Source organism: Ziziphus jujuba, chromosome 12 (assembly GCF_031755915.1).
Source record: "Ziziphus jujuba cultivar Dongzao chromosome 12, ASM3175591v1".
Classification (NCBI taxonomy): domain Eukaryota; kingdom Viridiplantae; phylum Streptophyta; class Magnoliopsida; order Rosales; family Rhamnaceae; genus Ziziphus; species Ziziphus jujuba.
In genome coordinates, this window is record NC_083390.1 from 8,195,543 (window position 1) to 8,211,866 (window position 16,324).

The 16,324-nt window shown below is 34.0% G+C and overlaps 2 protein-coding genes and 1 long non-coding RNA gene across 3 annotated transcripts; all 3 read right to left on the bottom strand.

Annotated features, from left to right (window-relative positions):
- Positions 1-3,175: 3,175 nt before the first annotated feature.
- LOC107415504 (cytochrome P450 CYP749A22) lies at positions 3,176-5,370 on the bottom strand. Its single transcript, XM_060813703.1, has 5 exons — positions 5,088-5,370; positions 4,784-5,007; positions 4,333-4,565; positions 3,874-4,252; positions 3,176-3,782 (listed from the first exon to the last, which is right to left on the bottom strand). Exons 1-5 carry the CDS (start codon positions 5,368-5,370, stop codon positions 3,354-3,356), a joined length of 1,548 nt encoding a protein of 515 aa, XP_060669686.1. The 3' UTR covers positions 3,176-3,353.
- A 2,065-nt stretch (positions 5,371-7,435) lies between these two features.
- LOC112493080 (cytochrome P450 CYP749A22) lies at positions 7,436-8,414 on the bottom strand. The gene is made up of 2 exons (XM_048462807.2): positions 8,007-8,414; positions 7,436-7,579 (listed from the first exon to the last, which is right to left on the bottom strand). Exons 1-2 carry the CDS (start codon positions 8,412-8,414, stop codon positions 7,436-7,438), a joined length of 552 nt encoding a protein of 183 aa, XP_048318764.2.
- Positions 8,415-8,495: 81 nt separating this feature from the next.
- Positions 8,496-15,667, bottom strand: LOC112488851 (uncharacterized). The gene is made up of 3 exons (XR_009635062.1): positions 15,418-15,667; positions 15,110-15,333; positions 8,496-9,198 (listed from the first exon to the last, which is right to left on the bottom strand). It is a non-coding gene; the product is annotated as an uncharacterized LOC112488851 (long non-coding RNA).
- Between the last annotated feature and the right edge of the window lie 657 nt (positions 15,668-16,324).

Genomic DNA, 16,324 nt, shown 5'->3' on the forward strand with positions numbered 1-16,324 from the left:
ATTGATACTTCTGAGAAGATGGGGCGCCAACATTTTATGAAGTCTAGATATCTGCTCCTCTTGATTGATATCCTTAAATTCTTCCTGAAACTCCTCCAGACTTCCAAACTGCAAGGCATAAATATCAATTACTGAATGTGGGAATTTATAAACATCAACTTTGATACCCATTTTAAGGTAACTTAAAATATCTGCCATTGCATTAGATGTTTAAGATACTAACCTTCCCAGCATCAAGGAAGTGCATGAGCATGAAAAGTTGATCAAGATTGTTCTGAAAGAATACCAAACAGGAGTCCATTCATAAGTTTGAACAAACAAATACCAATCATTTTATTTAAGTAAAGAAAAGAAAGGAGGTGATATATAATACTCTGAACAAGGAGGAAGATGATTCCCTTTCACCCCAAAAACACCCAGGAAATGCAGAGGAAAGAAAAGATACAACAGACATAACACCGCAAGCATTAACTGGCATAAAGTTCACATACCAAATAATGATAGCCAATGTGGAAATATGTCCAAAGGACATTAACAATCATATGGCTGCATGCATTTAGATACCTAAAATTACGTAGTAAGAGAAATTTACAACTGAAAAGGAATTGATAACAAGAAGACAAAGTACAAAACTTCTATCATTAGGAAGATAACTTGTAGCGATAAATTAGGGGTCAATTTTCCACATCACTGCAACCCATTTAACTTTGTCAGCCCAAGGCATTGGAACAAAGCCATACAAAATTCTAATTATGCAATCCCAATTTGAATCTCAAAATAAAAAGGTTTTTTTAAACCCTACACAGAAGTAAGACAGCATGTCTCATCCAAACCCACATAAAATCTGCAAATAAGCTGACCATAGAATAAATCAGCAAGACAAGCAAATTTTTCAAGTTTCATTTCACCAAAATGCTCCAATACAATATTGGCATGTTTAAAGCATACATAGAAAATCATTAACAGTTCATCTTCATCTTATCGAAAATTTTCAAACCGAAGTGTCCACAAAACCACTAAATAGTTTATTGGACTTTTACCATATGCAAACATTCTATGGACAGAGGAGCATTCTTCTATCTCTGGTAGCTCTCAATCGAACGGCTCTTGCCGACACAACAATGGACGAGGACGATGCCGGCGAATGGGAGACGAATGTCGGTGAAAATGGTGGCCGGGATGGTAATTTTTGAAATGCCCTAGCTGCGTTTTCAAACGTTTTCAAAGGGAAAGTAAAAAAAACAAAACCGAAACCAAAAAAAATAAAAGGCCTTTTGATAGAGAAAAGAACAAAAAAGAAAAAAAAAGAAAAAATAGAGATAAGGGTACTTTAGTCCAAACGGGTAAAATATTGGTTAGTTTTTAAAAAAATAAAAAAATTTGCTAGTTTTCTAAAATGGAATTGTAAGGTGGCTATTTATCGAAAAAACCCTATATACAATCTATGCTCCAAAGGCATTGCAATTTGATTGGATTGTAATATTCCAAACATTACCTCTTGCAGTTTTTAATCTCTGCGTACAGAAAGCAAATAAAGAATATACTTCTATAGCTATGAAATAGTGTTTGACGTCACAAGCAACGGTTTTGATTGGCCCATTTGCAGGATTCTAAGTACTGATGACCGACATTCAACTATCAAAGGCATTGCCTTTGCCATCCCCTCAATATTTGGTCTAAAGTTGTGCCATGAAAGCTGTTATTTTATCTATTGTCTATCAAATGAGAACAAGGTGAAGTTAAGTAGGTAAGCAGATTTTGCCTGTCTTGTCCAAGCTTCATTGACACTGTTATATGTGAATTGTCATTTATTTACCCAAAAAAATAAAAACGTTTAAATACACAACATAAAAAGAATTTTATATGATTCTTAACCAAAAAAAAAATATATATATATATATACTTTTTTAAGACATCATATTGATTTTATTTTTGGATGGGTTATTAAAATAGAAATAACAATAATGTTAGAGATTTTTTTTTTTCATGTCATATGAGAAAATGTATTTATTTTAACTAAGTAGAAGACATCCACAAATAACAAATATTAAACTACAAACAGTACAATAAGAAAAGAGCATAATTATAATCAAAATAAAACTCACACTAATAAAATAATGCCATTAATTAATAAGTAATTAGAAAATTCAAAACTTCAAAATGAAATGCCAAAAGTTATAGTGAATAGTAAATAAAATAAATATTGAATATTAATTTAAAAACAAGAACACTTACTTCTTTTAGATAAAGAATACTTGCATAATTATTTAATATATTAATTCAATTAATTAAGTTTATCATTTAGAAATACTTAAAAAAATAATAATAAAGTAGATAGAAAAGATAAACTTTTAATTATAGCGGCCTATTATATAATTATAGAGTCATTTTCATAATTTATTGAAAAAACACTATATATATATATATATATATATATCTAAAAAAAAAAAATTTTAAATGCTTGGGGGGGCATGCTCCCCACTTTAAAACGTGGCTCTGCCACTGCATTTATGGTATATCAAACAAAAAGAAAAATCAATAAACAAACAGAGTTCTATAAATATTAGAATTTGTTGGTAGATAGCAGGAATTTATTCTATTTGTTCTTTGCTGGATTCTAAAAGGGAAAAAAAATAAAAAATTCTTCACATGGCCTTTATCACCATCTAAACATTTTGGCAATCATCAAAGCTGTTATTCCATTTTGTCTATCCATTAAAAGCAGAGTAAAGCTAAGCTTGGACTTATCAACCAAAAAGCTTATAATAGTTGGTAGTATCCTGTAATTTTAAACTAATATCTCCATAAAAATGTATATATGTGTATATATATAATTTTGCTATGATTGGCATGCATACTCATCTCATTGTGCATTTATCACACCTATTCACTTGTGGATAGGCATAGAAAAATAAAATAACATCATAGGCCTATCTATGTGTGGATAAGCTTAGTACGCAAACCATAAGATGAGCATGCATGCTGATTATAATAAAACTGTATGCTTTTTACGAGAGATTGCATAAAACAAATAAAGGAGTAAGCATTTCCATGATAATTCACGAATTTTCTTACTCTACTACTAAGGAATTGGTAATTGAAACATGAGTAGATTCAATAGTATTTTTTACAGGCTTAAAACACTCAATTCTATTTATTGAGATAGTTTGGAACTTAGGATGCTTGAAAGTTACAGGAGTAATCTTCATTGATAGTCACCACAAACATTCTAAAATGTCATTCTACTGCATGCACGCCTCGCATTTAGAAGTTTATTTGTCATTCTTAATATCGTATTACAATTCCATCCATAGGACTACCAGGTGCAAGTTTTATGGAAATTCTACTACTGGTTACAGTGGCTGTAGTATCGCTTGTATGCCATGCTGTGGATGAAGTGTAAGAAGCTGAAACGGCGAGTGGACATAGGCTGGAGAAAGAGTGAAGCTGTAACGTTGAAGAATCATTGAAATGGTAATTTTTGCTTCGGTTATAGCAAAGTTTCCACCTACACAGTTTCGAGGTCCAATTCCAAAGGGTAAATATGCGGCAGGGTTGTTCTTAGTAGCTTCAGCAACCCCTTCTAGGAATCTTTCTGGTTTGAACTGATCCACATCTTCTCCCCATATTTGAGGGTCATGGTGAAGTGCTAAATTTGGAACATATAGGACAAGGTTAGCAGGAAGAGTGAGCTTTCCTACTTTTACTTTCCGTCCAACTTTTCTTATAACGCCAGCTACAGGAGGATATAATCTCAGTGATTCATTGAAGACCATGCCCATCTGCATGAAATGAAAAATTAAGAAGAAAAACAAAAGCATTTCAAATTTGGAGAGATGAGTCTCTTGCGATTAATGTGAGTTTGTGACTTACTATTTTTAGTTTGGCAATGCCTTCTGGACTTGGATTTTGATGGCCAAATATATTGAGCACCTCCTTTCTTACTTCTTCTTGCCAATCTGTATGGATTGCCAGAAGTAAAACCGTCCAAGAAAGAAAAGTATTAGTGGTTTCTTGTCCAGCAAAATAAAATGTTTTGCACTCATCAACTAAATCATCCACCGAGATCTTCTGGCTGTCGTTGGTGTCGTGATGAGCCTTTAAAAGCAAGCCAAGAAAATCACTACCAAAGCTGTCTCTTTCACCTCTCATTACCTTCTCTTCTCTTTCCTTGAGTATTTCTATGATATTGTTGCGAATATCATCCTCAAGCTTGTCTGCCTCAATCTCATCACCAGTTCTAAGAAACTTGCTACAAAATGAATGAAGTGCCATTGGTGCTGTAAAGAGGTGATCAGTTTCTTATACAAGATTTATCTAAAAGCAATTTACCTGATACCCGGAAACCTAAGTTTGTATGTATTTTTGAATGATAACAAGACCAGTCTCATAAGCATATCAAAAATACTTTTCCCTCTTTGGTAATTGCTCCCAAAGGCTGTTCTTGATATTACTTCTGAACTCAACAATCTGAATTCTTCAAATACCTCGATCTCTTTCCCTTCATATATTTTCCACTTTTCCAGCATCATCTCAACACAAGAGATCATTGTAGGAATTGTACTCTGCCAAACAACCCCATCATAATATTAGCATAATCACTCTACCATAACCTAAGACCTTGTCAATTTTTTCTAAATAGTGATTAGTAAAATGGACGATCAAACTGCAAAACTTTCTAGGTAGATTCAAGCAGCAAACACATCTCATTTACTCTCTTTTTCCTACATACTGTATCAAAATAAAATAATAATATACTTTTCAGTAAAGCAAAACAGCATACTTTTAAGCTTTCTCCATGAAATGCGTAATTGGCCAGTTTCCTCAATTTCCCCCATTTCTCACCTTCAGTGGTTACAAGGCCATCTCCTAATATCTTCTTTACATAGCCTTCATTGTCAGCTTTTGGAAAAGCTCTTTCTCTATTATTAAGTATTTCTTTGATCAATTCCGGTTCTGTTACAACCAGTTGTGCTTGATATCCATACCACTGAAGATAATTCTTTCCTGTCACAAAAGGGACAATATGTTGTCAGAATTTTATGTAAATATTCAAAGAAAACATGTATGTCCAAGAGCATTTTTACCATATATGTTGACCCAGAAATCAATATCAGGCAGAACTTTAGGAAATATGGCATGTGATAAACCCATAGGTGTGGCCATGGCTTCCTGTTTCATACTCAACATTTCTTTGGTGTTTCCATAGATGAATCTGTATGAAGGGCCTTTGATTCCTTGTGAACGCATGAAATACTGTACGCGAATAGGAAACCACCATAGTTTATGAAATATCTTGATAAGAGTTAATACAAGAAGCAGGACTAGAAAGCTTGAAAAAATGATCATGGGGTCTCTCAAGGCACTCATTTTTCTTTATGTTTTACCCTTTGATTAACTTATATCTCAAAGCTTATATATTTTATTTTATGGAAAGAGCTAAGGAATTTTTATGCTGGAAGCTGATAACACAGACAAATATACCCGTTCTGTAGTATTTGACCCCTTCTGGATGGTCCTTTATGATTGACTTTTTATAAATGGGCGGTCATCCCAATTGGATTTAACAATACATAATCCACAAGTAAGACAAAACTGAGCTATTTTTTATTTATTGCATTAATGAAGTAATCATCTGATATTTACTAGGATATTGTCACCTGTTGCAATGGACTTTGAGGTTCTTCTAGTATTCCTATTAGGTATCCTTGTCCACTTCACAAATCCCTGAGAAGAAAGAATGAGCTAAATATTCTAAAATCTATAGACATGCTTGCTGGAATATATATATATATATATATATAAAATAAAAAAATAAAAAATTATAAAAAAAAGATGCCCAGAATATTAATTCAATTACTAAAGTATTAGTTTGGTGAAACATAAGGCATAAGGAATAAAGCATGAGACATAATTAAGATTGATTTCAACAAAATAAGGCATCTTAGAGTCAAATTAGTATTTTACCGACCAATTTAGTTTTGAACCATACTTAGTACTCGCATTCTAGTGTTCAAATAAAAGTTTGAAGATAATCCTTTCATATGAATTAAATTGGAATAGATAAAAATCAATTTTGGTTTTGACCTTTATCATTTGGTATGGTTGTGGTTGCCTGTCATCATAGAAACTGCATTACTACAGAGTCTTTCAGATTTATTACCAAGGCCACAATCAAAAAGAAGTACAATCAACAAAGTAACCAAGTTAGGTTGCGACTGACCTACCAACGCTCCAGAAACAATGCAGTTTGATTGGGTTGTTATATTCAGGCATTATCTGTTGCAGTTTTTAATCCCTGCATAAGAAAGCCAATAAACAAATAAAATATATAGTTTTATAGATTTAAAATGTAGTGTTTTGCGTTAGAAGGAACATTTTTTATTTGGCCTTTTGTTGAATTATACATACAAATGACAAACATTTAAATGTCATACACATTGCATTTATCACCCGTCAAATTTGGTCTAAGAGTCCTGAAATCTGTTATTTTATATAGTGTACTATGCGTGGAAAACAAGGTGAAACTAAGATTGGACTTGTCAACCTTCTCTGTAATTGTCTATATCGCCCTAGTTTTTTTTCTTTTCTTTTTTTTATTATTTTTTTTTAATAGTATAACTTTATAATACAAATAAAATGAATAGCATTTCATGACAAATTCAGGCTACGTTGCTATAGAAAAATGTCACTATCATTGGAGTTTCCATTTGACTGCATGATTTTAATTACAAATCAGCATAAGCAATTCCAAAAGTCACTCTGATGCATACAAAAGTTTTATTCATCATGTTAATGAAGGGTTTAAAGTTACAGTACTTGGAATCTTTGCTTTAGGATTGATCAATCTCTGACAAAATGTCACTTAGGACCAAACTATTTAAGATTCTTTGCTGTCATAAAAGTTCAGACTCTGTCAAAGTTCAGCTTGTGGAACCAAGACTCCAGTATACCAAGTAGTGAAAAATGAGGCTCCGTGTCTAGAAAACATGACTGGTCTGTGAGCATCAAGTCCATATATCTAGGATATGATGAGTATCCATTCTTTGAGTACCAAGTCCATATTTAACATGGTGATTTTTTTTTTTTTTCCCCTTTTGGTTGATCACTTTTGACCATTCAAATTATAAAAAGTGTCACATTTTGAATCATTTATTTTAGATAGATGACTTTTATGAAAATTAGACATATAAAATTCATGTAATTTTATTTGGAAACTGTTTTAGTTCGTTTCATTTTCATTTTCATATTTTAGCATGTTGATTTTATCAAAATTATTTGTCAAAAATGCATTGTTATTAAAAATTTGTGATTTTCTACCGTACATTTGCTCATACTATAATGACATGATTTGGAAAAACAAGTTGAGAACAGCATGATATTTCAGAGGCTCAACCAACTTTGCATCTCGCTCATATTATTAGAAATGCCCCACTTAAACAATAAGATCAACAAAAGTGCTACTATTAAGATCTTTGAGTACTCTAAAGCATATGTCTTTGTTGATAGATGAGGTATGACTTTCCATCCCAAGGGATATATACATTCTCATCTCACTGCTGCTTTCTGTCTTGGACATCTGCATAATTAGTGTTAGAAACATAACAGAATCACACAGTACATTGAATAGAGAACCAAAATCCATAAGAATACCAACTAAAAATAATATTGAAAGACACAAGGTTAGCTTCATGGATGCAGCCATAGCTTAAAGCTTGTTTTATATCAGCTATTATATATATGGATGTGCATATCAATGAAAACGAAAACTTCTTTTTTATTGCCATCTTTGCAAATTTGTTCAATTTTGTAATCCACATAAACAATCTAAAATGTCATTCTGTTGCATACAAGCCTTGTTCTTGCACGTTTATTCATCATTCTTAAGATCAGTTTACAATTCCTGTCTTTTTGTAAAAGTACCATAACAAGAGGCTTAAGTCACTGTTTTTTGGGGTAAACGAATGGAAAGTCTCTACTACTCTTGACAGTGGCTGTAGTATCACTTGTATTCCATGATGTGGATGAACTGTAAGAAGCTGAAACGGCAAGTGGACATAGGCTGGAGAAAAGGTGAAGCTGAAGAGTTGAAGAATCATAGAAATGGTAATCTTTGCTTCAGTTATAGCAAAGTTGTTGCCCATGCAATTTCTAGGTCTTAGTCCAAAATGAAAAAATGCAGCTAGGCTGTTCTTAGTAGCTTCAGCAACCCCATCTGAGAATCTTTCTGGTTTGAACTGATTCACATCTTGTCCCCATATGTGAGGATCATGATGAAGTGCTAAATTTGAAATACACAACTCCAGGTTAGCAGGAAGAATGAGCTTTCCCACTCTCACTTCCCTTTCAGCTTTTCTTATAACACCAATAACAGGAGGATACAATCTCAGAGATTCATTAAAGACCATGCCCATCTGCATGAAATGAAAAAAGAACAATAAAAAAAATATATATATATATATATAATTTAAAAAAAAAAAAAAAAAAGGATTTTGATGCAGTTTTGCAATAAGTATGAGTCTGTTACTTACTGTTTTTAGTTTTGCAATGCCTACTGGATTTGGATTTTCATGGCCTTATTATTGAGCACCTCCTTTCTTGCTGCTTCTTGCCAATCTGTGTGGATTGCTAGAAGCAAAACAATCCAAGCAAGAAAACTATTATTGGATTCTTGCCCAGCAAAATAAAATGTTTTGCACTCATCAACAAAATCATCCACTGTAATCCTCTGGCTGGTGTTGGCATCATGATGAGCCTTTAAAAGCAATCCAAGAAAATCACTCCCAAATCCGTCTTTTTCTCCTTTCATTACCTTCTCTTCTCTTTCCTTGATTATTTCTATTATGTTGTTGTGTATTTCTTCTTCAAGCTTGTCTAATTCAATCTCATCCTTCGTTCTAAGAAACTTGCTGCAAATGGACGAATGACATATTACTGTGGAAAAAAGGTGGTGATTCTTTTCCAACTATAGATTCATAAAGAAAAACTTAACTGATACAAGGAAACCTAAGTTTGTAAGCATTTTTGAATGTTAACAATTCCAACTTCATCAGCATCTGAAAATATTTTTCCCTTTTTGATAATTGCTACCAAATGCTGTTCTTTAAATTACTTCTGAAGATAACAATATGATTTCTTCAAACACCTCAAATCTCTCTACTTTCATATATGTTCAACCTTTCTAACATCATCTCAACACTAGAGATCATTGCAGGAATGAAACTCAGTGAAATAATCCCATCATATAATAACTCCAATCACTCACCCTTCCACTAACTAAGATAGATTTTCTATACTTGTTCTAAATACTAATTAGCAAATCAAACTACTATACTTTCTCTGTTTTCCTTCAGAAACAGTCATTTACTAATTACTATGTCCCAGTGAAAAGGAAGAAAAACAGCAAGAAAAAGAAAGAAAGTGAACACTTTCTTTCTTTTTCTTGCTGTTTTTCTTCCTTTTCATGGTAGCAGAGCCAGCCTTCACGGCTACTCAGAAATATGCGTTGGTTGTTGTTTCACCTTTCTCAAGCAATGTTATGAAACTTGAGGAAGATAATTTTGTTCTATGGAGGTCACAAATTCTTCCTACTCTCAAAGGACACGATCTGGAAAAATTCATTCTAATCTTAAGAACAACGTCAGGAAAAGTTTCAGTTCTTGCAGACGATAGATCTGGCAGTGTTGCTAATGTTGATGAAGAACTTGACTATTGGGTGAAACAGGATCAATTGCTATTAGGATGGATTCGAGCTACAATTTCACGGGAAGTTCTACGGCATCTGGTTGGGTTACAAACAACATTTGATGTTTGGTAGACTCTTGAATCTAGGTATGCATCTCACTCAAGATCTCAGATTTTACGTCTTCGAACACAGTTACAATCCACTAAAAAAGGAGGTTTAAGCATTAATGAATATTGGCTCAAAATGAAGATAATTGCTGATGATCTTGAGGCTGTTGGTGAATTTGTGCATGAGACAGATTTTGTGTATTATATTCTTGGTGGTTTAGGACCTAAGTTTGATCCTGTCTCTGAAAATCTTAATTCTCGACTAGACTCAATCGGCTTGACAGAGGTTCGATCTCGGTTACTTGCGTATGAAAGCAAGTTGGAAGACTATAATTCTGCTCTTTCTATGAATCTTGGTCATTCTCATTCAGCAAATATGATAAGTTCAGTTTCTCATACTGGTTTGAATTCTGTAAACTTGGTTCAACCTCCAACTCATGGGCATGTTGAGACCTCTGGATGTAATTTTCAGTTTTCTGGTTCCAATATCAATGTTGGTCGTGGTTTCTTTCCACGAGCTCGGTTTGACAGAGGATTTGTTGGCAACTACAATGATCAAAATGAGAATTACAATACTCAAGATCGAGGTTTCTTTGGTCATGGCAGGGGTACTAATCGACCAATTTGTCAAGTCTGTAAAATGGTTGGACATACTGGTGATGTTTGTTATTATAGGTATGCTCAACCATTTCAGTAGAGTGTTCCACAGCCAAGCTTTACTGTTGGCAGTGCTAATCCTAGGACTTTCTTTGCTGGAGTTCCACACACTCTACAATCTGGTTTTTCTGATAACTTTTTGTATAATTACAATATGAGATCGCCAGTTATGCCTGAATCAACTATTGGGATGGTTGCTCCAAATTTGCAGTCATATGGTTCCATGTCTGGTTTATCTAATCCTTTTTCTTATGGTGTCTCAACACCACTTGGTAGTTCTAACAACATCTTTAGTCAAGTGCCACAACAGTCTACTGGTTTTTGTGTTCATAATGGTGTACCTCATTTCGATGCACCTCTTTTTGCTTCAATTGGCATGAATTCTGCTGGTTATCCTTTCATGCCTCCAATGTCAGCTTCCATTGGATCAAATGTTGTTGGTCATTCTTTAGTGCCTCAAATGTCAGCTAATATGAGTAATTTGTCTCTTTCTCCACATTCTAGTGCTAATGTTGTGTCTGCAATAGTGGACCCAAACCCTTCCTAGTTCTTAGACAGTGGAGCTACTAATCATGTAGCTACAGATGGTGATAGCTTGCTTGAACATATTAAGTTTCAAGGAAACAACAAACTTACTGTTGGCTATGGGCAGAATGTGGATATTACTCATATTGGTAACTCATTCATACCTTCCATCTCTATGGTAGTAAGACTTAACAATGTTTTGGTTGTTCCTTGCATAGCAAAAAACCTGTTAAGTATTTCTCAATTAACTAGAGACAATGGATTGATTGCTGAGTTTGCTGATAGCTAATGTTTTATCAAGGACAAGTTAGGCAGAACTCAACTTAGAGGAGTATTGGAAGATGGATTGTACAAATTGCAAGCTCCTGTTCTTAGAAGACAAAGACTACATCCAAATAAGATGTTCACAAGTTCTTTTGCTGCTGATTTTGGTTCAGATCGTGACAAGGGTCACTATTTCTCAAATTGTGCTACTAAATCTACTGCTGGTGTTTCTGGTGTTGTTGGTGAATCGTTTTGCTTTCCTTTAGCATGTACTACTTCTTCTCAATGTACTACTTCCTCTCAGAGTTTACCAGATGTAAGAAGTGACAGTTGTCGTAGAATCAATGTTTCAGAGTTTGCATTGTTTCATAATAGACTTGGACATCCAAATACTAAAGTTACATTGGAAGTCCTCAAAAGTTGTAATAAGAAATTTCTTAATAAAGATGAGTTCTTTTGTGATGCCTGCCAACTTGGTAAAAATCATTTGATCAATTTTCCTGTCTCTACTTCTAGAGCATTAGCACCTTTGGAAATCATTTATACAGATTTATGGGGGCCTGCTTCAGTTAGTTTCAAGGAAGGATACAAGTATTACATACAGTTCTTAGATGATTACTCAAGATATGTTTGGATATATCCTTTAAGAACCAAGTCAGAAGCTCTGGTAATTTTTTCAAGTTTTCATGTTATGGTTGAAAGGCAGTTTGATAAAAAAAATCAAAGTTTTTCAAGCTGATTGGGGAGGTGAATTCAGATCCTTTCTTCCTTATCTCTCAAAGTTTGGTATTGTCTTTAGGCATCCTTGTCCTTATATTCACACACAAAATGGAAAAGTGGAAAGGAAGCATAGACATCTTGTTGAATTGGGATTGTGTCTCTTGGCTCAAGCTCACATGTCGCTGGTTTATTGGTGGGAAGCCTTTCATTGTGCTTCTTTCTTGATCAATCAGCTACCAACTCAGGTTCTTAATCAGCTTTCTCCTTATGAGATGTTGTTTCATAAAAAACCTGATTACACTTTTCTTAAAGTTTTTGGGTGTGCTTGTTTTCCGTATTTGAGACCTTATAACAAGGTTAAGCTGAATTTTCATACAACCAAGTGTGTCTTTTTGGGATATAGCCCTGATCATAAGGGTTATCATTGCTTACATCCATCGGGAAGGGTTTATATTACAAATAGTGCTATTTTTCATGAAACTGAGTTTCCTTTTATGACTGGTTTTTCTTCAGGTTCTGCTAAGAAGGATGAACTTTCCTCTTCTTGTTCATCTTCTGATGCACCTCTGTTTGTCCTGCATAAAAATGTCTCCTCTACTCCTTTGACTGACTCCACTCCAGATATCTCTTCTCTTCCTAATAACAATTTACCAAGTTCTTTTCCTCAAAATACTTCATTTACTGAATCAATTTCTTCTCTGGCAAATTATTCTCCTTTACCTAATGTTTCTGCTCTTGTTCCTCCAGTTAATTTGTCTCCACATAATTGTTCTCCCCAGTCTGATACTTCCACTTCTGCTCCTAATACTTCAAATTCATCTTCTAGTCTTCAATCTCCTATTAGGCTAAATACTTCTTCTATTATTCCTCAACCAGTTTTGTCTAGTTCAAGAACAATGTTGAAACCCAATACTCAATCAGTTCATCCTATGATAACTAGATCAAAGAATGGTATTTTCAAACACAATGCTTCAAAAATTCTTTTAACTACTAAACATCCTTTACCTCCTACTTCTCTTAGTCAAATGGTTGTCCCAAGAACAGTCAAAGCAGCTCTTCTTGATCCTCAATGGAAATCTGCTATGGAACTTGAATATTCTGCCTTGATGAAAAATAACACTTGGCAACTAGTTCCTTGCACTTCTGATATGAATATTGTTGGCAATAAATGGGTTTTTAGAGTAAAGTATAATGCAGATGGTATTATTCAAAGGTGTAAAGCTAGATTAGTTGCTAAGGGTTTTCTACAAACACCAGGGTTGGACTATTTTGAAACCTTTAGTCCAATTATTAAACCTGCTACAATTCGGTTGATCTTAACAGTAGTTATTTCTAAAAATTGGGTGGTATGGCAGTTGGACTTTAATAATGCATTTTTGAATGGGGATCTCAATGAAACAGTGTATATGTCACAACCTGAGGGTTTTGTTTCTTCAACACATCCAACGTATGTTTGCAAGCTGCAAAAGGCTTTATATGGTTTGAGACATGCTCCACGAGCTTGGTTTGATAAACTTAAACAAGCTTTGCTTCACAAAGGATTCAAGAACTCACAAGCTGATACATCCTTGTTCATGTATAATTCTGGTACAACCTGTGCTATGATATTGGTGTATGTTGATGATATCATAATCACAGGTAACAATGCTATTTTTGTTAATCAGCTTATTGGCAATTTGAACCAACAATTTTCTCTTAAGGATCTTGGTGATTTACACTTCTTTCTTGGAATTGAAGTTCATAGATCTGAAGTTGTTATGCATCTAACTCAGAGTAAATATATTAGAGATCTATTGCAGAAAACCAAAATGGATGGTGCTAAAGAAGTTTCTTCTCCTATGTTAACTGGCAGACAGCTATCCCTATATGATGGTAACATGTTTGATAATCCTGAGCTATATAGAAGCACCGTTGGAGCACTTCAGTATCTCACAATAACTAGACCAGAAATCTCCTTTTCAGTCAACAAATTAAGTCAGTTTCTTCATGCTCCTACCACAGATCATTGGGAGGCTTGCAAGAGATTACTGAGATATCTAAAAGGTACAATTCAACATGGTCTTCAACTACAAGCCTCAAACCAGTTAGTTCTCCATGCTTTTGCAGATTCAGACTGGGCTAGTAATCCCGATGATAGAAAATCTACAAGTGGTTATTGTATTTTTCTGGGGGCAAGCTTAATTTCGTGGAGCTCTAAAAAGCAACATGTGGTTGCAAGGTCCAGTACAGAAGCTGAGTACAGGGCTTTGGCACATGTCACAGCTGAGTTGTGTTGGTTGAGGAACCTTAGTCAAGAACTGCAGTTTTTGTTTGACAAACCAATAATATGGAGTGATAATATTGGTGCAGCACTATTAGCTTCTAATCCTGTACATCATGCCCGATTCAAGTACATTGAGATTGATTTGCACTTTGTTAGAGACAAGGTTTTAGATAAAGAGCTTGACATTCGTTATGTGCCTTCAAAGGAGCAGATTGCTGATATTTTTACTAAATCATTAGGCACTTCACGTTTTTTATTTCTGAGAAACAAGTTAAGAGTGAGTGAAGTTCCTGTAGTTATGAAATCTGCATTGTTATAGCATTTGATGTTGATTAAAAGGTGTCTTCAACTTGAAAAGAAAGCATTATGGAGTGCTGCCAAGTTTTTTTTTTTAGTTGATGAAAGGAAGTATTGTCGTGGAGTACTATCAAGTTCAGTTCTGGAAGCATTGTGGAATACTGTCAAGTTCAGGTCTTTTTCATTAAGGTGAAAGGTGTCTTTAACTTGAAAGGGGGCGTATTGTGAAATGGTGCCAGCTCAGCATAGCTTTAGCACAGCCTTGGTGCCAGATTATCACACCAGTTAGTTAAATGTCATGTGACCCACCACATGCTTGTATTTTAGTTATAAGTTTGTTGTTTCTGTTTTAGAGTACTAATATAAATACTTGATGTATTAGTTTCTTGTTTTTTACTTAGTTTTACAATAACTCGAAAAAGAACTCTCTGGAAGTTTTCTCAGGAAGTTTTCTGCTTTTCTGATTTTTTCTTTCTTGAATTTTCTCTTGCACTTTCTTTCTTTTTCTTGCTGTTTTTCTTGCTTTTCACCCAGTAAAATAATGATGTAATTAATTAATTAGTAAAACAGTAAAGCCAAAAGCTTACATACCTTCAAGCTCTCTCCATGAAAGGCATAATTGGCAAGTTTCCTCAATTTCCCCCATTTCTCTCCTTCAGTGCTTGCAAGGCCATCTCCTAATATCTTCTCGATATAGCCTTCATTACCAGCTTTTGGAAAAGCTCTATTTCTATTATCAAGTTTCTCTTTGATCAACTCCTGTTCAGTTACTACTAGTTCAGGTATAGCTCCGTACCACTAAAGATAAGTCTTTCCTGTCATAAGATGGACAATTTATAGTCGGAATTATATGTAAATATTTATAGAATCATTATTATGTTCAAGATCATATACAATACCATATATGTTGACCCAAAAGTCGATATGAGGCTGGACTTAAGAAAATATAGCGATAAGCCTGTAGGATTGGCCATGGCTTCTCTTTCATGCTTAATATTTCTTTGGTGCTTCCATGGATGAATCTGTAAGACGAGCCTTTCATTCCTTGTGAACCCATCAAACACTGTATTCGAGTAGGAATCCACCATAATTTATGATATATCTTGATAAGAGCTAATACAATAAAGAGTACCAGAAAGCTTGAGAAATTTTTTGCAATGTCTCTAAAGGCATTCATTTTTCTCTTTTTTTTATTTTTTTATTTTGTATTTTTCCTCCTTACAAATTTGTTTTTTATTGAAAGAGATGAGGAATTTGTGTATACCAGTTTCGGAGGACATTTCTTGATGATCACATATGACTTTTTGTACATGAGTGGTCCTGCGGTTGACAATATGTAAGCAACAAGTCGAAACTGAGCTACTTTTAATTGACTGCAACAGAGAAGCAATTAACAAATTCCTGATAAGCAAGTGTGAGCTAAATAGTCTAATAGTAATAGTAATGCTTGTTGGATTTTAACCAAAATTATTATAGCAATATGAATTTAATTACCAAAATATTATTTCGGTGAAACATAAGCATACAACATAATTAAGAATGATTTAACAATTACGCATCCAAACTGTCATTGTCAATCCTTGTGATTCAACAGCTCGAATAGAAAGGCGCTGTATACCTAGTGTTTTATGTAAATGAAATGTTTGGAAAGAGACATAAATGAGCTTTAATTTGGACATCTCAAGCTGAAAAAGAACTCTCATCTGCAATGGTTGTCCATCACATTACCTTTCGCAATATTTTATTTCCTAAAAACAGAAAGCAAATAAATAAAGTAAAATAGTTGCATAGCTACTGTATGATGTT

Excerpts from the sequence above, each read along its gene's own strand:
- LOC107415504 (XM_060813703.1), bottom strand. The coding sequence starts at position 5,370 with ATGAGTGCCTTGAGAGACCCCATGATCATTTTTTCAAGCTTTCTAGTC. Across the intron at positions 4,566-4,783 it reads TTCATGGAGAAAGCTTAAAA|AGTACAATTCCTACAATGAT; the intron begins GTATGCTGTTTT and ends GTTGTTTGGCAG. Across the intron at positions 3,783-3,873 it reads GCATTGCCAAACTAAAAATA|ATGGGCATGGTCTTCAATGA; the intron begins GTAAGTCACAAA and ends CATTTCATGCAG.
- LOC112493080 (XM_048462807.2), bottom strand. The coding sequence starts at position 8,414 with ATGGGCATGGTCTTTAATGAATCTCTGAGATTGTATCCTCCTGTTATT. Across the intron at positions 7,580-8,006 it reads ATCCACATCATGGAATACAA|ATGTCCAAGACAGAAAGCAG; the intron begins GTGATACTACAG and ends CTAATTATGCAG.